The sequence below is a fragment of the Narcine bancroftii genome, chromosome 4 (genome assembly GCF_036971445.1).
Source record: "Narcine bancroftii isolate sNarBan1 chromosome 4, sNarBan1.hap1, whole genome shotgun sequence".
NCBI lineage: Eukaryota > Metazoa > Chordata > Chondrichthyes > Torpediniformes > Narcinidae > Narcine > Narcine bancroftii.
Genome location: NC_091472.1, coordinates 216,440,926 through 216,463,564, shown reverse-complemented (window position 1 = coordinate 216,463,564; position 22,639 = coordinate 216,440,926). Strand labels below are relative to the sequence as shown.

Below are 22,639 nucleotides of genomic sequence, written 5' to 3'. Positions count from 1 at the left end.
GCATGGGCTGTTACTCATAAGCAGGTTGGGGTCAGGCTCTTTGTCTCTGTACACATAACAATGAACAATTCAACCATCACTCCGTGTCATTATCACAGCTTGACACCAGCTGATTGGCTAATTGTGACAAATTGTGGCTACATTTCGTACCCTCCTGCAGCAGGGGATTTTATCATCTGGATTTGGACCCCTCTTCCTCCCCACCCCCCCCCCCACCCCCCGTAATCAAAAGTCTATCCCGTGACCAGGTTCACCTATCTATCAGCCAAACTAACACAAAAGCAGAGCTCCCATTCACTTAAAACGCAGGCAAGCTCCCCTTTGATGTTGCAGATCTCAGCACGCGCTCAAACAGGCCTTGGTACCATCATGCTCTGTCTTGGAAAGAGCGCAGAGTGCCAAGTTCCTTGGCAGGTAGATAAGGGGGGGATCTGACTTGAATGCTCCTCGTTAGCCAGGAAGATGCAGCAGAGCCTACACTTCCTAAGGAGGTTGAGGAGGACGTCGTCAGATCCCGTCCGGCTGCATCGTTGTGTGGGATGGTCGTCGCAAAGCTTCGGACTGGAGGAGCGTCAAAATGTCTGAAAGGATCCCTAGGGTCTCCCTTTCCTCTATAGAACAGCATTTATTGAGAAATGCTGCCAAAATAGGGCTCAAGAAATTATGGATAACACTTTCCACCCAGCAACAGCACGTTCAACCCACTACCATCAGGAAGGAGGTACAGGAACTCAAAATCAGTACTGCCAGGCTCATTAATTGCTTTTTTTTTTTGCTCACAGCCTGCGACACTGAGGAACAGAATCCCATAACCATGGCAATCATCCAAATATGTATTTTGATTATCTGTAATATCATTATGTACTGTATATGCTTTTGTGTCTGCACCATAGTCTAGAGCTGCCATTCTTAATCTTTGCTCACCTATGGCCCCCACCTTGGGACTCTGCTCAAAGTTTATGGGCCCCCTTCCCTGTGAAGCTGCCAGGTTTAGTCAGTTTTCTCCGCCCTTCTCTCCTTGGTTAAATTTTTTTTTTAATTGTACGATTTCAGCACCTGGTCCCCCATTGAGAATGGCTGGTCTGAAGAGACGCCGTTTCCCCACATTGATGCCATCAGTGTTCCTGGTCCAGTTTAGCTCAGCCTCCGGTTCTTCCTCCATTACCCATTGCCCCTGTTCCCGTGACTACCCCATTGAAGAGAAAGGAAGCCTCCCGGTTAACAGACTAGGTTGCCTCAAAGTACTCCGGTTCCCTCCAACTGACACAAAAAAAACGTGAACTGATAAGATTAATTACCTCACGAATATTGTGGGGTGCAGTCAAAGAGGGATGGGGGGGTGAAAAGGGTGTTAATGGGAAAGTGAAGTGGGTCGAATGAGACCAATGCAGGTTTAATGCAAGTTTCTCAACGGTCACCACAGACTTGACAGGCTGAAGGGCCTGTGCTGCACGAATTGAAATTCCATCTCGTTAGACCGGAAGTGAGTAAAGGGAGGTTCCAGTGGCCCCCAGTGCTCGGTGGGGACCAGCTGCCAGGGGTCTTACCAAGATACTGAGGCTGAGCATCATCCTCGCTGAGCTCGTATTTAATTCTGAAGCCCGACACCGTGTCGGAGGCAGATGACCAGGACACCACCAGACTGTTGGAGGTGATCTCCGTGATCGATTCAGCGGCTGAGGTCTCCGTGATCCGACTCTTGACGTCAGTCTCTTCACTCTCCTGGTTGTGCGGGGACGCTGGAGAGGAGGGAAGCACATGAACACACCGGCAATGCTGGCTCAGAGTTAAGGATCCGCCAGAATATACAAAAGCGCACGGGGTAGTGGGTTAATTGGGTGTAACTAGGCGGCACTAGTCTCAGTGGCTGAAATTAGCTTCTACCGTGTTGTGAATAAAAGTTTTAAAAATTGTACAATATACATGCCTATGGATGATGATGTCACCAAGTTGGGGGGAGCTGGGGAGTGGGGGCGGGGGGAAGATAAAGAAAAAGAGAATTCTCAAAAACTGAAGATGCTCGAAACCCGAGACAAAAACAGAAAAGCCTACCAACACCCAGCACGTTAGACATCATCTGTGGAGAGAGAAAAATGGAATCCACACTTCGGGTCCGAGACCCTTCGTCCAAATGGGGACATTGAGAAAAAGGTTTCTGTCTCGCGTTTCACTGAAGGGTTTAAAAATCAGACGCTGAAGCTGCTTGATTAGTGCAGGGGAGTTTATGTCAATGAGACGCAACAAGACAGGCCATTTGCAAATGGCATCAGGACTCCCACAGAAAGGGGAAATGCTGACATCCCTGCCCCAATAAATGAGTCAACTGGGAGCTTCAAGGTGGATAGCCATCTGTTCTTCAGCAAGGATGTTACACAAGAGGTGGAGAGAGCAGCAGTGGTGTTCCTTTCCACAGATCTCTGCCCTTCATGCCAGCTTGGTGTGTAGCTGCAGCCAGATGATGGCCTGGTGCTCATTCTGTGGTCAGAAGTCAACGGTGTTAAAGGGAGCCACTGTGTTCTCACTGCACTCAGGGCCAACCAGGAAGGATGGCGCATTTGCCAAGTTTAATGGCACATGAGGGTCAGGGGTAAGGTATTTGTAGGATAGGGATGGGTGGGGATTGCATTGGAGTGAAGGAGAAAGATATCTTCTTGATCCTGTAGTTGGGAGATCTAGGGCTTTTTCCAGTTTCACAGGGGTGCGCTGTCTCCTGGTGGTCACACTGGCACATGGACCGCCAAGGTTTGGGTACGGGTGGGAGGAATGCATCCCCACCTGGGACTGGTACTCACAGGTTGCCAGCGAGGTGGTGAATTCGAATTTGATAATGTCCCTCTTGTCATTGTGCAAGATGCTGATCAACTGGCCTTCGTAGGTGAGGCCTGGTCTCAGGCCACTGATGGTGTAGGAGTGCATGTTGCCTGGAATGGTCGCAGAGGCCCACTGGATGCGCGAGTTTTTCTGCGTGGAACACACATGTGGTAAATTTGAAGGGCAACCACAGGAAAACGTGTGTGTGCGTGTGTAAGTAACCTTGCATGTGTCTGTGTGCCCACAGATGTGTATCCATAATTCAGTCTGACATACACACAGGCTTGTAAATGTACGAATATGCAGATACACACATTAATATGCAGCCACATTGAACACCCAGGTTTGCACACACTCATTATTCCACACAATGCGTCTGGGTCTCCATACACTCCACTGACCCCCTAGTCCAGATTCTCATGTGCCTGACACCGCCTCAGATTCTAAGGAGTCAACATGAATGTTTCGAATTGCATTCTGGTCAGGTGCTAGCTTGCAAGCTGTTGCAGCCTGAAGCACTTACTCCAGCACTGGCGAGGGCCTTTTTCAAAGACCTAGTGCAGCAGGAAACGTGCAATCAGGATGCAATTAGCTGCAATCTTTTTTTGTGCAGATTCATAGCTTTTTTCAGTTTCCCAAATTTATTTTCTTAAATAAGATCCCTCTCAGTCTCAGCCATGTCTTTCAAACCATTCCTTTGAGGCATATCTGGCACATTGTTCAAGCTCATGGATCTGCCCAGTCCATTCTCACACATTTCCTTGCAGCAGAAGCTACTGACTAACGCAGAATATCATGTTTCACAGGAGTACAACTGAGAGTGTCCTGCCGGCTGCATCATTGCATGGGATGGTAGCTGCAAAGCATCAGGGACCATCAAAACAGCCGAGATCACGGTGGGGGGGGGGTCGTCCCTTTCCTCTAAGGATGGCATTCACTGGGACTGTTGCTCAAATAGTCGAAGTATTATTGAGAACCCTTTCCATCCAGCATTCATTGACCTACACCCATCAGGAAGGAAGTACAGGAGCATCAAAATCAGAACCACCAGGCTGTGAGATTGATGAACGATGTCATGTAACTGAGCAAATTATTTCAAGATACAGAAAAAACCTGTGTTATCTGGAATTCAAGCAACCGACAAAAAAAAGTAAAATAAAGAAAAAAAAAAAAAATAAATATTTAAATAAAAGTTTAAAGTTGTAGAAGTAAACGTTCTCTAAAGTAACACCTAAATCTTTAGTGAAGATGGGAGCAAATATTCAGCCAGCAGAGGACTTTGGTGAGCTTTGCTCGCAGGAGCTGTTTGAATAAAGTTGTGTTGTGAATAAAATGGCATCACTCAGGATGAAGAGGTGGTTGATGCTGCTCACTGTTGGGGTGACTCTATTAGTGTCTCCTTATTCCTGCTTAGTAAGAGTCTTTATCTGTATTAGTGTATTAAGTATATTAGTTAGGTTATATCTGTAATCCTTGGGGGGGGTTAATTATCTATATTGTCATTGTTCAGCTTTCCGGCAGCTCTGTAGAGGGGGAGGAACCTGCAGATGCTGTGATGATTAAACGGTTTCAAAGAATGTGACTGAAAATAAAGTAAAATGCTTTACAGTTTATATATTCATGTAAGTAAAGTTTGTTCAGTACAATATTTTTGTCTTTTAAACTGTTTATTCTTAATACATTGCGAAAGCAACCAGAAAACTTGTTTATCCGGCACCTACCAATCCCCATAGGTGCCAGATTCCAGGGGCTTTACTACATTTACACATCTTTATGTAATTATTATGTGCTGTGAATTGTGTGTGAATCATGGCCTGGAGAAACACCATTTCATCTGGTCTTAGATGTTCAGTCAGACGATAATAAACTTGAAGCCACTTCTCGACCTAGAGGAGGGACCTGTCTTTGCTGGGCTGGAGATGGGCTTGTCGGCAGCCTTAAGGGAATGGTGAGTGAGCCACCCCTCAAAGGGTTCACCGGCTCCAGGTTAGTAGATGATCAGGAGAACCCATCAAAGAACTGGAGGCCAGTTGGCCATTTTGGAAAGGGGTGGGGCTTGAAGAGATCAGTGTGGAGAAATGGCGACTGATTTCAAATGTAGTGCAGGGAAGAAATGGAGATGTCAACTCTCTTGGCCACATTCCAAGGGGCTGTCTTGGGTCTTAATTTCCAATGAAAGCGAGATGTGCGATAGCAGTGAAATGTGCTGGTCATATCTGAGTACACTTGGCTGCCTTCAAAACGGCTCCTGCTTTTGTGCCAAGGCTGAGCTGGAAATTATAACCACTTTAATCAAGTAGGAATTGAGCAATGGAACATTGTGCAAACTCCATCCTGTTTTCCCCAAGCCGGCCCGCCCCTTTGACCCAAGGGAGGTAATAACATGGTCCTGGAAGGGTAGAAGTACCAGTTCTTTTTTTCCAGAAGCCCAAGTACAGAAGGTGATGGACCAGGTAAATGGGACTGGCATACAAATATACAACAGTGGGCAGTGACAAGGCAGATCAAAGGGTGTTTCTGACCTGTACAACTTTATGACCATCTAGGACTCCAAAGAACTGCATCAATAGAACACTCCATGAAGCAAGTCTGGATACTGGGTTTCAGCTTCCATTCAGGAAAATTAGGACACATTTAAAAAGGTCCGGCTTCTCCCATTCACTATGAGGACATCTGTTTAAGGTGAGTGGAGGAAGTTTTGGGGAGATGTCAAGAGATGAGAGTTTTACTCAGAGAGTAGCGGGTGCCTCAAATTAATTTCCGGGAATGGTGGTGGAGGTTGGTACAATAGGGACATTTAAAATTCTGAGACTTTTGAGACTATGCAAGAAACATAGAGGAAGAAAACATTTAGATTGTTGAGGAGTAGGTTTACTGAGGTTTAAATTGTGGGTTGAAATCTATGTACTGTGCTGTAATATTCCATGACCACATGAAATAGTGAACTGGACAAACAGGATAAATATCCCAGTGGTTCAAAGTGCCAGGGAATTTGGTTTGGGAAACGGCACGATATTTAGGCCCACAGTCACAACACTGCATTTAGAAACCTGTGTGCACAAATCACAGCAACTTCAATTTGTGGGCTGTTTAAATGACCGCAAGATCCTGTGGGCTCCTGCAAATAAACATTTTTTTCAAAAAAAGAGGCTAACTAATTAAAGCCCAGACTCCCTCTATGCGAGTTCACTGGGTTAAAAGAATGAGCCTTTCACAACCTCAGGGCATCTTAAGGTGATTTGCAGCTAACAAAATTCCTCTGAAGAGTTGCCACTGTTCATTGTAACAGACAGGATGTTTGCACACAGAAAGGTCTCACTGATAAAGATGCAACATTGAGCCCAAACATTTTTAGTGCATTGGTTGAGGGTCAGATATTGGTCAAAGCTCCAGAGCAGCTATTTTCAACCTTTTGTTGGCTTTGACTCTCTGCTCAAAGTTTATGGGCCATTCCCCTGTGAAGCAGTCAAGTTTTTTTTTATATATAAAACATACTTCTCTCCTATGGACTACATTAAAATAAATCATTACATGTGGTGAAAAGAAATCATGGGTTTTTACTTAAATGTGCTGTGGCTCCCAGCAGGTGTGTCCATCCGCCCACTGAGAATGGCTGGTCGAAAGAGGACAAAAGCCATGTGTGGAACCAATGTATTTAGCATCTCGTTTGAAAGCCCATACCTCTGACAGGATAGCACTCTGTGGGTAATGTAGACGTGAACAGGAGGAAGGATTTTGCACACCCCATGTCTTCAGCAGGAATCTCTGGCCTCCACCCTCTCAGAGCTCTACCACGGACATATACAATTAAATAATGGTCCGCATCCATAGTGCACAGTACACATACACATCCATTTCCCCATGATGGGAGGGCACATGGATACAACCATTGTTTCTCTGTGTGTTGATCAGGATTATTTTTCCAGGCTTCAACCCGTGAAATGATGGCCTCCATCTGGATTTTAACAGCCAGCACATGAGCACATGGCACCCGATTTTTTTTCCTCTCTGAACAGACTCATGCAGACTCCTGACTTTGAATTGGAAGCAGTCCAAGAGAACCAGCGCTCCTTTCACGAGAGCCTCTGCCGTGGTGGCACTCAAGGGCAGGACAGTGGGTGCGATGAGGCCACTAGCGGACCGGCCATTGCAAGTTCTTGCACTATAGGAAATGGGATCTCATGAGCTCCCTGGCGGGTTTGAGGAAGGCCGAATCGGGCCTGGCGCACACTGCTGTCTGCTGGAGTGAACACTTCCTCTCCACTCCAGGAACAAGGGAGGGGTGGTTGGCTGAGATTCCTAACTAGCAGGCTTGCTGACCAGTTTACTTACAGGTCTCCAATGCAGGATATAGTGTCGGATGTGAGACGACTCTGGCGCGTTCCACTGAATGGGATGGGAATCAGTCAGGTTCCCCATCTCTGTGACCACCACTTGCACGAGTCCAGTTCCTGCAGGATAATTTACTCATTGTTACAATGGCCCAACAATCACTTCGCAAGCCAACAAATTTTTAAAGTTGAAATTACCGAGAGGCTCCAGGACAGAACAGGACCATAAAGTTAAGCTGGTCCAATGGCATCATTTTCTGTCCCCTATGTTTATCTGATAAATATATCAACAGATTTATCCTGATTTACGCACATCTACGAACATTTGCAGTCAGGATGCATTCATTGATGAAGCCCCTCTCCATTCCCCACAACAAAAATTGTCCCCCTCCCTTTTGAACATTCAGCATTCTCCACAAATATCCGTAGCACACTTCACTTTAAATGTATTTAAAACACGATAGAAGCCAATTCTGACCCATGAAACCCCATGCTGTCCAATTACACCCAACTAACCCCATACTTTGCTTTGCAGGGTGCAGGAAACCAGAGCATTTGGGCAGAGTCCACACAGGTCATGGGGAGAACGTGCAATCTCCTTAGAGAGGCAGATTCGAACCAGGGTTGCTGGAGCTGCAATAGCACTATGCTAACCGCTACGCCAATCGTGCCTTCCCAGTGCGCGCAAAACCCTTTCCCAGAATTGCATCCCTTTCACACAGCCGAATGTTATTCGCCTCAATGACACTTTGACGTGGTTTTTCCTTCCCTCTCTTAGGACCATAGAACTTTACAGCACAGAAAAACAGCCAATTAGTCCCTTCTAGTCTGTGCCGACCAATAAAACTAGCTAGTCTCATTGGCCTACTCTCATTCCATAACCCTCCAGACTTCTCCTATCTATGTATTTATCCAATTTGTTTTTAAAACTCAAGATTGAGCCCACATTCACTTCATCAGATGGCAGCTCATTCCATACTCCCACCACTGTCGGAGTGAAAAAGTTTCCCCTAATGTTCTCCTCGTACTTCTCCCCTTTCAGCGTAAAGGTATGACCTCCCCCAATTCAAGTGGAAACATCCTACTCACATCTATTGTCTATACCCTTCAATCTTATAAATCTCTACCAAGACTCCCCTCATTCTCCTTCGTTCCAAGGAGTAAAATCCTAACCCATTTAATCTTTCCCAGTCACTCAACTCCTGGCCACATCTTAATAAATCTTCTCTTATTGATATCTCTCCAGCTGCTGGGTGACTAGAACTGCACACAATATTCTAACTGCGGCCTCATCAACTTCAACGTAACATTCCAACTTCTCTATTCAGTACTTTGATTTATAAAGGCTAAGATGCCGAAAGCTTCCCCGCCAACCTGCTACACCACCCTCAGGAAATAATGTATGTGTATTCCCAGATCTTTTTTGCTCCTCCGCACTCCTCAATGGCCTATGATTTACCATGTATGTCCTACCCTGATTCGCTCATCCAAAGTGCAACACCTCACACGTATCTGCAATAAATTCCATCAGCCATTTACTGGCCCAATTCCCCAGCTGGTCCAGATCCCTCTGCAACCTTTGAAAATCTTCCTCACAGTCCACAACGCCTCCAATCTTTGTGTCATCTGCCAACTTGCTGATCCAATTCACCATGTTATTATCTGGGTCATTTATATAGATAATAAACAGTAATGGTCCCAAAGCAGATCCCTGAGGCACACCACTCCACCCAGACCTCCAGTATGAGAAGTAACCATCCACCACCACTGTTTTCTTTCACCAAGCCACTTCCAATACAGTTTGCATATCTCTATCTATCTGTATATCCTAACCTTCTCAACCAACCTCTCATCTAGAACCTTGTCAAAGGCCTTACTAAAGTTCATATAAACAACATCGACAGCCTTTCCCTCTTCAACCTTCTTGGTAACTTCCTCAAAATACTCTACAAGATTTGTTAAACACAACCTGCCATGCACAAATCCATGCCGACCATCCTTAATCAGCTGATGACAGTCCAAATATCTATATATTTTATCTCTCAAAGCTCTGATGCCAGGCTCACTGGCCAAAAATTGCCTGTTTTACTTTTGGAGTCCTTCTTAAACAGTGGAACAACATGAACTACTCTCCAAACCTCTGGCACCTCCCCCATGACTAAGGACATTTTGAATATATCCATCAGGGGCCCTGCAATTTCAGCAGTCACCTCCCTCAGAATGCAGGGGAATATTATATCTGGTCCGGGGGATTTGTCTACATTTATTCATTGCAAGGCAGCAAGAACCTCCTTCTCCTTAAACTCCATATGTTCCATGACACTTCTATTGGTTTCCCTTCCATCCTTATTCACTACGCCAGTTTCCCACGTAAATACTGATGGAATAATCCTTTTGGAATTTTTTTTTTTTAAATTTAAAGTGATTGTAATGAAACTCTAGAGTTTTGTCTCCTTCAAGCAGAAGCAACTCCTTCATGATCACCCCATCAAACTTTTCATCATTGTTACACTCTGTCTTGTTACAGGAGTCAGTGTTTTACTGCTTTTCTTGACAGATAAAATCCCAGGTCTTTGAAAATAATTTTTGCCCCTTTGATTCTTTTGTGAAAAAGAGTGTGATCGAATCGACACGGATTTAACACAACTTCTAGAAAGGACATTTTTTTCTGCTACTATTTGTATTGTGTATTCAGTGGGTTTTATCTAATTTCAGGGACCATGCATGCACAACTTAGCTCATTGGCAACTCCCTCACTTAGAGTCTGGACATGCCCAGTCACATTGACCAACTCCAGTTACTATTCACCGTAGTTGAGTGTCTGGACCTTGACACTCACACAAGGAACACGGGGTGATCGGGTCGAGGAGTTTCAAACCATTAAAAGAATTGATCTGGGAGGAACCATTTCCTTCAGTGGAACAGACCAGATCAAGGGGATTCTCTCCGTAATTTTTCCCTGGAGTGCCTGGGGGGGGAGTGGGGGCGAGGTGACCTGACAAAGAGTTTATAAAATTATGAGAGGCATTGACAGCAGTTTTGTCCCCCTGGGTAAAAATGTGATGGGCGGGGGAAATCGTTTTAGTTCAAAATGGGCATCATGTTCAGCACAGAAAGATTCTGTCCTCGTGTTCTACAGGGAACAGTTAAAATGCCAAGTAGTCACAGTTTATTTAAGAGGGATGGGGTCTCATCGAGCTGAATGCTCTTCTCCTGTTCCTATGCCAGATGGGGAGGTTAATGCCAGTCTCACCGAAGTGTTGGGTGACATAAATCAGTCATTTCATTGTTATTAATTTAGTAATCTCAGCTTTTGATGGTCCTTTCCAGTCAGGGATAAGATTTGAAATTTACACCCATCTCAATTAATAATTCACCTGGCATTTGGACATTATGCTTAAATATTAACCTGGTTGGTTACATTCCATCCGAGTTATTAGTCTTGTGGAATGACAATTGAAATGCATTTCACTTCAACTGGGGAAAAAAACAAATTTACATATCTTACCAAGATCAACACTAGATCATTACTGCATGATCCATACCTGGATGAAGGACTCAAGCCCGAAACATTGGTTATATATCTTTATCTGCTGAGTTTCCTCAGTTTTGTGTTCTTACTTCAATCACGGTATCTGCAGACTTTTGTGTTTTATTCTAGTTATTACTGCTCTCTCAGCTACTGATACTTTCAAATTATTAGCCTGTTTAGATTGAAAAAACACTCACTTCTCCACAAGTTATTTATTAGCCTATCACAGCATCTGCAGGATTTTGTGTTTCACCAGCCTATTTACAAACCCATATCTATCTATTCATTTTGACCTGTTAATAAGCTTGTTAACACTTTACAACTTTTCCCAGTTCTCTTTATCATTCTTGGGCCCAAATGCCCTCCCCTACTTTGTTGGAAAACGAGATAAAAAAACTATTCCACGAAATTCCAGTCTTGCTCCTTGTAAATACTTGAAAGACTTCCAGGTGTCAGGGAAGTCGCTTGCTGAGGGATCCCTCACCCCGACCTTTTCCCGTAGTCAAAGGATTTGTATTTCTAATGAGTGGTGGGCCTGCTTAGAGTCATACAGCGCAGAAATGGGTTCTTTCACCCAATGCATCCACGGCAGAAGCTCAATAGCCTTGAATATGCTTGAGATTGTCTGACCTCGAAAGCTAAGCAGGCTCAGGCCTGGTCAGTACTTGGAGGGAGACTGCCGAGGGACACCAGGGGCTGTAGGTTTCTGCGAGGGGCGCTGGACAAAAGTGGTGACTCCCTGTATGGCTTACGGTGGACAAAAGTTAAGGAATTTCATGCATGTAGTATCACGTGACAATAATGGAACCTTTCCCACCTGCATAAACTCATGCCGTTTGCCCATGTTTGGGCAGTACAGGTGACATAGTGCCCTCACAGAGCCAGCAATCGGGACCAGGATTCGAATCCCATGTTGACTGCAAGTTTGCACATTCTCCCCCGTGATTGCATGGGTTTTTCCCTCCCCAAGGGCTCTGGTTTCCTCCCAGCATTTGAAATGTACAGGGGGTGTAGGTTAATTGGGTGTAAATTGGGCAGGCCTAAATGGCCTGTCACTGTGCTGTTCGTCTAAATTTTTTTAAAATTAACATCCCCCACGTCCCCCCATTCCTCTCCTATCCAAATGCCTTTGAAACATTTTAATATGACGATGGTGAAGAATGGCCACAATAAAACCTGCACTAGAAATGGTCACCGACTCCCGGGCAAAGGTTATCCACATCTTGTTGACCATATTTTCTCACCCGAGAAACCGTAGAGAGAACTACACCCTCTTTGGAATTAATGCCATGAATACGGCAGCTGAACACAGATGGGCATAAATAGCCCATGCCACACAAGTGTTAACGCACATAGATACGTTTTTTTCTATCTTTCTGTGTGTTAAACTAATGTATGTTTTAGTCCCAGTAAATAATAAACTACAAATTCAATATTGTAAGCAATTATCAGGAGGCAGTGACTTGGTATTATCTAAGGTCAAGAGGTCGAGCTTTGTAAACTATGCCAACTCGAGAGAAAAGCTGAAGCCAAAACTGTACAGCACAAGCTCTGTGAACTCTCAGAGCATGAGCTGTAAACAGGACATAGGATGCCTTCCTGCACTGGTGAATTCAGAGCTGAAAGCTAACCAAGGGGGAATTTTAACTAATTAAGGGAACAAAAGTAAATCCTGATGGAAGTGTCAACACAATCAGAATGCAACTCGGGATTTAATTCTTTAAATGCAGGCCCTTCCAGCCCTTGTGCCTGCACCACTCAGCTACACCCAATTTTAACCCATTTGTTTTTTGGAGGGTGGGAAGAAATCCCTGCAGACACGGGGAGAATGCGCATACTCCTTGCAGGCAGTGCCGGGTTCGAACCAGGCTAACAGCATTGCGCTAAGCACAAATGTTGGGACGTTTCTGAGAGTTAAAATAATCAAAGCTTGCGTGAGGAAGTTAATACCTTGGAGGTGTTTAAAAAAAAATTGTCAAGCTCTCCCAGAACTCCTGAAGATTTATTTTGACTCACAACAGGAAACGTTCCATGAGAACTCTCCAAAATTGTGGGTTTTTAAAAAAAAAGGCTTACATTACCTGGGAAGAGCTCATCAATAAATCTCAGTTTAAATCTCAATGCACTTTCACAAATCGAGAAGGGTATCATTAATGAATCCTGTCCTGAAGCAGGACACCAGAATTAAAATTGAGGATCTGACTGCCAGATTAAGTGTTCTTTTAACAATCAATGGAAAAGAATATTGGCTTCCACTGGATGACACAACCACTGGTTTGACGAGAGACTGGACTCCCTGAAAGGGCAAATGTGATGGGATTTGGGGGAGGCCTGTGGTCATGTCTGGTGAATGCAGCGAAGGACCAGCCATCGCATTGTGCAAAATGGTTAATGCGGATCAGAAGGGAGAGAGATCTGACCAAGTCTTCAAGACATCAACATAAACCCCACAGGGACCTCAAAAACATTTGTCTGCATCAAAACATACAGGTATCATTAAGATGAATGAACATTAAGAGCAAAGAGGGATGTAGATATTAAACAGGGAGAGTTTGAAACTCTGGAGAGGTAATACTCGGCAGGATGGAACTGTGCCCACAGATTCTATAGTCTATTTCTTCCACGAGGAATCAGGACTTCCTTTTATCTGCAGATATCATTTAGAGTCATGAAACTGTCCAGTTCAGAAACAGGCCCTTCAACCCAATGTCCATACTAGCTAAGTTGTATACCCAAGCTAGTCCCACCTGCCTGCATTCGGTCCACATCCAATCCAAACCACTCCTCCTACCAAATGCACCCACACATCTTCCACACGTATTTAAGAAAAGAATGGAAAAAGATCTCTACTGAAACCACCAAAGCAAACTGCCCTGTCTTCCAGTTGCTTTCCAAACATTAAAGAACGAAGCATGCGACCTTGAGCAATAGGAGATGCTCAGGTTGGTGCCTGTCATTTTCCCAATTGCTCTGTTGTGCCCCCTCACCACACCAACCTGCATCTGGTCGCTCCTCCATTCCAACTCCACTTCCATTTCCAGACACAAAATCTACAGCCCAGTACAAGCCATTTGGCCCACAGTGTTGTGCCAAACTAATACTCCAACAACTGCCTACTGCTCAGCCCTCCATTTCACTTGTTTCCATGGATCTTGTTTCAAAGATCCTATTGTACCTTCTGGCCTCGTTTGCCAGTGTGACAAAGACCTCTGCTAACTGAAGCCAGTGTTGGACATATTTCCTCATAGGAATGCCTTCAACCTCCCGCCCACACCACTAATCACCCACCTGGGGCTCATGTGTCATCACTGTGATGGACAGCCCTCTGAGATAGGCTAGGGAATCAGGGACAGGCCACAGATTAAATTTTACATTTAGACATCAGGCCATTTCGGCCCATGAGTCCATGCCGCCCAATCGCACCCAATTAACCTGCACCCCTGGTACATTTCAAACAGTGGGAGGAAACCAGAGCTTCCACCCCCTTAGGGAAAGTCCATACAGGCACAGGGAGAGCGTACAAACTCCTTACAGACAGACAGCATGGGATTCGAACCCCTGTCCCAATCACTGGCGCTGCAGCAGCCTTGTGCTCACCACCATGCCAACTGTCAACAGCTTCACCGCGCGTGCCCCCCCCCCCCCCCCCGGCAGTTGAAAGAGGGGTGGGGGGGGAAGAGGAGGAGACATGGGATAATCTAGTGGCCATCTTTTGGCTCATACACCCACACTGTGCCAGGGGACTACCCTATTGGATCTGCTCTGGGTGTCCCAGGCCTGCATCTCTGTTCCTCCCCCTTTTCCATGCAGTGACCTGATCAGTTCACCACGTCCTCAGTTTACAGGATTTTAACTGTTCCCAAGGATGTGAAAGCATGTTCTCTCCAGATAAGCATGTACTTGGCAGAGCTTAAGACAGCATATTGGACCATGACATTCAAAGTTTTTTTATGGCAAGTCCTGGGAGAAAGTGATAAGAACATGCTCTGTGCTGCCAGATTCATAAATCAACTAGATTGGGAAGGGAGATTGTCAACAATTAAGTGCTCTCTTTGAGTGCAATATCGTCTCTCCAAACAGAACAACTTACATCCCCACTGGCAGTAGTCAGGGGAAACATTCTACAATCTTAGGAAGAAAGAGCAGTAGAAGGTGGTGCAGACATTGTGATTGGGGTAAAAACACAAGTGCAGATCTCACAGCGTCCATAGGAGGTAAAGATGTATCACCGACATTCCAAGCCCCAACGGTGGTCTAGGGCCTAATATGTTGGTTAGATACCTCTACTGCCTACCACCATCATAGCATCTGCAGATTTCACCACCTTTCGCTTTCCCCCCCCCCACCAAAGACTTGCAGAATGTTTCCCCGTTACTCCTGACTACTGCCGAGTTCCTCCAGTGATTTTAGAACATGGCAGGCCCTTCAAGGTACCCAGTGCACGGATGAGTCACGATCCTTTGTGGTGCTGGAATGGAAAAAAAAAATGGTGGTGGCGCTGGAGCTGCTACAATGGGGCAGATCCACAGAGAGTTGGAGCAGAGACACAGCACTCCTCCGCCAGGTTCCACCGCCCAGTCCAACTAGTGATGGCTCTGTACAGGCTCCGAAAGGGCCAGTTATAGGAGCCGACACTAGTTCATCTGGAAATCCTACACCCGACCCAAAGGTGGCAACTCCTGTGTGCAGACTCCAGAAAAGCAGAAGACTGGTGCAGGGGAGACCACCCTCCATTTGAAAAGAAGTCTCACAGGACTGCGACCACAATGGCAGGCCAGCGATCAGCTGTTGGCAACGAGGCGAAGAACGCACAGACGCTGGAGTCAATGGACTCACACCAGGCTGCAGACTGGCTAAAGGGTGGGGGGGGGGGGGGCGGGGGGGTGGGTAATTAGGTTATCAGAACCAGGATGCGAGGGGACTGGAATCTGTGTGGCTGTGGAGGGTGCGGGAGCGCTGGAGGTGAATCCACCAGCACCCTGACTCCTTTTCCTTCTCTTTCTCTGACTGTCAAGGAATCTTGTATCCTCATTGTGCGGCTTCCCTCTTCCCAAACCATGTTCACTCTCTCTCAGTACCTTAAAGAGGCCGAGTTAAACAGAGGCCATTTGGCAACACTTTAAGACCCTGAATGACCTGCTCCTTAACCCTATTGATCCATCTCCTCAAAACCCCGTCAATCTCTGCCTTCAAGCTTTCCTTTGAAGGGAGGCAGTACAAGTTCTTGAAGAATCAATCTTTACCCCTGTGTGATATGCCTTCTTTGTGATTGCAGATTTGATCTTTTAACACTATATTAAGTACTATTTGATCTGCTGAGTTTCTCCAGCATTGTGGCCTGGACTGAACCAGCTAAGTTCCAGACCTGGACCTCCATTCCAATTCTCAATTTTAACTTCTACCCCCCCCCCCCCCCCACCCTGAGCCCTCACTTGCTCCCAACCCAACTGTGCTCACACCCCATCCTATTCAGCCCTGACAAGCACCCACCCCCCCCCCACCTCCCCCCACTTGATTATCCCAGGTCCCAATTTCTCCCCCACACCACCATCAAGACTTCGATCAGCCAACCTTACTGGGTTGCCAACCTTCCTGCCAACACTGCCCCCTTCCCTCATCGCCAACCACGCCCATCCTTGGGTCCAGTCGCCCCATTCTCCCTTCCTGAAGCTCAGGACCAAGCCTCAGTCTCTTGTGGCACCTTTTCCTTCATGAACAAGGCACATCTCCCATTCTGCTGTCCTTGTACAACACCTACATCTCCAGGTCTCTATCCGTCCATGACATCAAGTGAGGAATAAGCACTTTCCTGTGATCATCCACACCATTCTTCAAGATAGTGCATTGGGTCGGAACAAGACAAACCATCCAAAATATGGTGCATGCATTACATTGGTATGTCTAGAATGGGTCCTGGACCTGTGTTGTACAAGTGAGGGTACTATTATGAAGCCAAGGCCAGTATATTAACCTAAAGTGTCACAGTTAGTGTTGACCAGTGATTCCCAACCTTTCTCTTCCCACTCACATCCCACGTTAAGTATTCCCTACCCATCGGTCCTCTGTGATTAGTGAGGGATTGCTTAAGGTGGGATGTGAGTGGGAAGGGAAGGTTGAGAATCACTGCTCTAGACCCAATTGTTACTGAAATATTTGGGGGAGAATGGCCCATTTCCTTTTGGACTTCTGAAAACGTGCACATAAGCCTATGAGGGATGATTAAAACGGTGGTTTTCAATCTTTTTCTTCTTACCCACATCCCACCTTAAGCAATTCCTTACAAATCACAGAGCACCAATGACATAGGGAATATTTAAAGTGGGATGCCAGTGGAAAGAAAGATTGAGAACCACTGGCAGAGAGGTTAATGCAATGCTATCACAGCACTAGTAACCCAGGTTCCAAACCGCCCGCTGACATTGTACATTCCCCCGTAACCTGCATGGGTTATCTCCGAATGATTCTGATTTCCACCTACGCTCTATAAAAGGTACTGGGACAGAAGGTTAATTGGGCACTGGTTTCAATAGCCAGAAGGGCCTTTGACCATCTCGTAAATAAATTTAAGCCAATTGCTGCCTCAATGTTCTTGGGTCAGTGACAGTGGTGGTTAACCAGGGCTTGACTATCTGCCAGTGACTCCCATTTGATCAGGGCCCAATGTTCTTACCTGGGTAGGTTTTCTGTGGATCGCAAGTCCATTCACCAATTCCCCGGCCGTGACAATAGCACAAATAATGCACCCCATTGATAAACTTTTGAAACGACTCGCCGATCTGGTAAAACTGGCCCGTCTCGGTGTCCTGGCACTGGTCTGGAGAGAGTGAAGGAGCAGATGAGAGAGGGTGACAGAAAGCACACAATTTGTACCACGTGGACCACCTCAGAGTTTATTATTTTCACCAACCCTCCTCCCACCTCCCCTTCATCCCAGCCTCTCACCCACCAAGAGTTTCCCACTTCTCTGTGACCACCCTCCAGGTCATTCCCCACCCAAGATGCACTATTCCTTGTTTATTAGTTGACTAATCTTGCATTTATTTACCCTCCCATCAATTTCACTCTGTATAGCGAGTAAGAGCCATGTTTACCATAAAATGGCCTTGAGGATTAATGACTGCTCAGTCACCCCTTGACTTTTTTTATTAACTTTTTAAAAACTTCAGACTTACAGCACAGAAACAGGCCCTTTTGAACCCAGGTCACTGGTGTTGTGATATGCAAAGTGTGATGGCAGAACCTCCAGCTCACAGTTCCAGCCACCCGGGGTCAGTGCTAAACCACGGTTCAGTACACGTGGAGTTTTCATGATGTCCTTGTGCCTGTGTTGTTTCTCTTCATTCCCTTCCCCACCACCGCCCCCCCCCATCCCCCTTTCAAGTTTTCCAGCATCCCAAAACCATACGGATCAGTCAGTGAACTGGCCCTAGTTTATGGTCGAATCTGGGAACGCAAGAGCTAGTGGCAAAACTGGTAAAGACTCAATTGGCCTCCTTCTTGGCCATCTCAAAATCTAAAACGTAAACCAGGAAGATGCAGCCTGGTCAATCTATCCTGATCAGTTCACTTACTTCCCCATCAACCCGGCCAAGTACCTTCAGGGTCACAGAAAAAGGTACCAGCAATTTCAGATCAAGACAGTCTTATCCTGGAATGAAATCATTGGAGCGTTCAGTTCACTGGCGACAGGAATGTGAGTGCCAGGAAGATTCTGCCTCAATCCAGCAGACTTACCACAGAGGAGAGGAGAAAGATTAAAAGGTGCACATAAAAACTTGCTGAGCTATGCATTTTGAATTGAACAAGGAAGCCTGCAGATACTGGGGTCGAGGGCAACATGCAAACATGGTGAAGAAACCTCAGCAGGTCACGCAGCATCCTTGGCATGTAATGTTTTAGGCCTGCTGTACAAGGAGAGGAGGAAAACTTCTTCAGGGTGGGCATCGCTCAAGGAGGTTTTACAGTGGAGTAACTGAATGGATCCTGCGGATGAGCGTAATACATGCTGGAGAACTTGGCAGCATCCGCCATGCACCTGACAAAGGACTTGGGCCCGAAACTTTAGTTACCCTTTACTGCATGACCTGCTGATTTTCTCCACCATGCCTGCATATTGCATTTGACTCCCGGTATCTGCAGTTTTTCAGGTTCAACTCAAAGTGTAGTTCTGCCAGATTTTAATGCATTTGTGTTTTAATTTGTGCATTGAGCTCGGCTCTTAACTGGGATTATGCCCAAATCATCTCTACGTTTCCCCACATTATACAGCCCCATTAATATCGCAATGTCACAACAGTCCAGAATGGTGCTGGGCTTTGCAGTGGGTCTCAGGACCTCACTTCGAGTGCAATGCTCCCCTTCAGAGTGCCACACACCCAGGGACCAGAGAGAATGGCCAGCAAGAGACAATGGAAAAATGGGAGGACCCTGGAAATTCCTGCACTCCAAAAAAAGTGTGCTGTGTTTGTTGCTTCAAGGTTTAAAAAGGGAACAGTGTTACTGAAAGACTAACCGCCCAGCTGGAAAGCCAGACAACTGCGTTTGTGCAAGTAACTGAGGGGGAACACATTCAGATTTGGAGTGGAACTTCAAAGGCCTTTGAACAGCCCACCACATCCTTGGCAGCGGTTTGCTTTGAAATGGGGTTTGATTGATGCCTGGGAAATGGAATTGACCTGCCACTCGACCATCGTTTACATAGAGAGGAGAGTTGAGCGCAGCAACTGGCACAAAACTCCAGAACAATGAGTAACTTTTTCTAAAATCTGAAGTGCACTGCCTGAAGATGGTGCTGCATTTTCATACCTCCCTCCAGATCGCTCCTGACCTCCTCCTCTTTCTACACATCTGTTGGCTGCCCAACTTCCCTTCCAAAGCCTGGGGGGGGTGGTCAACACTTCCCAGAAACCATCCAGCAAATCTCCACGGAAAACCCCCTTGACCCCCTCTGCCCTTACATCGCTTGAGTAAACTCTCACATTGCTTCGAATGAACGGCTTCTCCAGCATGACACTCTAGACGCGTTTTATTTTGCACTGTTTGTGGTACTTCAGTAGGGGATTGACTTGCCTGGACAGCGGGCAAAACAGAGCTTTTCTTCGTACACATGACCAAAAAAAGTTCAGTTCTTTCCAATTCCCTCCTACCTTTCTCTCTCCAATGTTCTACAAATCTGTAACTGAGTATCCTGCATATTCCCACCAATCCAGTCATGTCAATTTACTGAACCAGTTTTTCGTTTCAGCACAGAAACCGGCTCGTCAGCCCATCTTCTTTGTGCCAAACTAGTCCTGTTGATCGGCACCCAGACCATAGCCCTCCAATCCATGCATCCATCCAAATTTTCCTTAAATGTCAAAAATCGTGCCAGTATTCACCACGTCAGCAGTCAGCTCGTTCCACACCCTCAGAGTGAAGTTCCCTTTCATGCTGTGTCGTCCAACCTCGGCGGGAAAAGCCTGTTTGCTTTCACTTTCTCTACACCCCTCGGATAACATTTGTTCCTGATGGTGGGCCCATCTCTCCTCGTCCTGTTTCGTTGCCTCCCCCTTCCCATTCCCCCACCACTGCCTAGCTGGTCCAGTTGCCCAACTCCTACTTTTGCTCATACCTGCTCTGTCACTGGCAATAGAGCAAACATCTGGGGCCTAAACCATTACAGTTCCTTCCCTCATCATTGGCTTCGTACATTAAAAAGGCAGCTCCAAGTTACGTTGCCCTTCCATTGGATAGCTCTTCCTGTGTCAGCCAACTCCGAGGGCTGGGTGGGAGAGGGCTGAAGAGCTTCTAGCATTTTATTTCTCACTCTCATTTCAAGACAGACCCATCTGTTCTTGACCTCATCGAGGCTAAGGCACATCACATTCCACCTGGGCGGCCTATGACCCAACAGTGGGGACATTAGGTTTTCCAATTTTAGGCAACCCCTACTCCCGATCTGATCAGTTTCCATCTGTTCGTTTGCTTCGTTTGATGGGAGAGGGATGGTGGGCTATGGACTGGGTGCAGGTCAGTGGACATCCAGGCAAAACTAATGGTTTGGCACAGACTAGAAGGGTTGAAGGGGCCTGTTTCTGTAATGTTCTATTCTCCTCCTCTGAATATCATTCAACCTCTCCCAGCTTCACCTGTTGTCTTGCTTGTCTCATCCCCACTTTACCCTTTCACGCTCGCCACCTCAAGAAAGGGCCCCGACTCGATCCCTTCTCCCCACAGATGTGGCCAAGCCCACAAAAGCAACGAGGACAGGTATGACCTCCAGATCTTTGGGCCAAATCCACTCTTCAAAACTGAGCACCTCTGATCTGGTCAAGATCCCCACTCTGACATTCCTCTGAGAGAGATCCCCCCCCCCCACCCGCCTTTCGTTGGAACCCTTTGCAAAGCAGGGAGACGTACCTATGGCGTCGCACTTCCACCGTCCCCGTTCTTGGCCGAAGCAAGTGCAGTTCATCTGGTGACCCTGCTCGTGCACCTTGTGAAATTTCTGGTTGACGTTGTAGGTTACTCCATCCACTACGCACTGGTCTGTGGGCAGAATCAGGGTAGATTGGGTTAAGTCACAGAGCAAAACTGCTCCACGTCTGGGAAGGTCAGCATACCATACACATGTTCAGACTCTTCTCCCTCACACAACCCATTCGGTGAAAGGATTTGCTTAGTTTCCCCATCAGAAGTCCCTTAAAGGATTTCTGCTATTTTCTTACTCATTGTCCATGTTGACCAGTTCCCCGCTCTAAATGCCCCCTGGCTCATGACCACGCCCTTACAAGAACCAGCTCCTTTCTCATTTGAAGTCTCCTGCTCACTTCTGCTATTCATCCATTACCTTCCAGCACTAATCCTGTGTTCTTCACGCTCCTCGAGTACACCCACAGATCGAATCACTGCGGCTGCCTTTGACTGGAATTAATTTCTCGTCTGCCCTCACATATCTCCTTACTGTGCTCTCCCTGGGTGTGGGGAGGTGGGCGGGGGGGGAAGAGACCTCCTTCACACACCTTCCTCGTCACACCTGCACCTTTTTTTTTTTAAATTTTTTTATTTTTCACACCATAAACCACATTAACCATGATACATACTTTTTCCTTTTCAAATATATACAGTGCCATTTTCTCCCCCCCCCTCCTCCCATCCCACCCTCCCTACCTCCCCCCTCCCGTCCATTTAAAGTACAAAATCTAGGATACATTAAACCAGTCAAACAATGTTGTCATTCAATAAAAATAAACAAGAAATTCCACTGAGTCAATTCTTTTCATTTCCTTCTCCTTTCGTTAATTTAGGTAGTGAATGTCCCCGGTAGGTTTTCGCTATTGTGTTTCATGTAAGGCTCCCATATTTGTTCAAATATTTCAATATTATTTCTTAAACTATATGTTATTTTTTCTAATGGAATACATTTATTCATTTCTATATACCATTGTTGTATTTTCAAATTATCTTCCAATTTCCAGGTTGACATAATACATTTTTTTGCTACGACTAGAGCGATCTTAACAAATCTTTTTTGTGCATCCTCCAAATCAATTCCAAATTCTTTGTTTTTTATGTTACTTAGGAGGAAGATCTCTGGATTCTTTGGTATATTGTTTTCTGTAATTTTATTTAATATTTGGTTTAGATCTTCCCAAAATTTTTCTACTTTCTCACATGTCCAGATTGCATGAATTGTTGTTCCCATTTCCTTTTTACATCGAAAACATCCATCAGATACTGTTGGGTCCCATTTATTAAACTTTTGAGGTCACACCTGCACCTGAAGAAAAAGCAGTCCTAGTCCTGGAAGCCTCACAACTCTGGTGTTATCCCAATAATCTGTCTTGCACCATCTCCTGTGACCCAGTATCCCTTCTAGAGTAGGGAGGACTCTTCTCCAAAGTGCAGTCTAATATTCTGTGTGTTCCCTAGTTTTCAAATCCTATCCTTGCTGAACAGGAAGGAGCGTTGAAGCTTTGTTTTATTA

At 45.9% G+C, this 22,639-nt stretch overlaps 1 protein-coding gene across 1 annotated transcript in view; it reads right to left on the bottom strand.

Moving 5' to 3' along the window:
• LOC138762437 (fibronectin-like) overlaps positions 1-22,639 on the bottom strand; it is a 104,303-nt gene that overhangs the window by 61,638 nt on the left and 20,026 nt on the right. Inside the window, 5 exon segments of the mRNA XM_069936194.1 lie at positions 1,548-1,739; positions 2,793-2,961; positions 7,144-7,262; positions 17,345-17,488; positions 21,073-21,257. Of these exon segments, the coding sequence (XP_069792295.1) occupies positions 1,548-1,739; positions 2,793-2,961; positions 7,144-7,262; positions 17,345-17,488; positions 21,073-21,257 (809 nt within the window).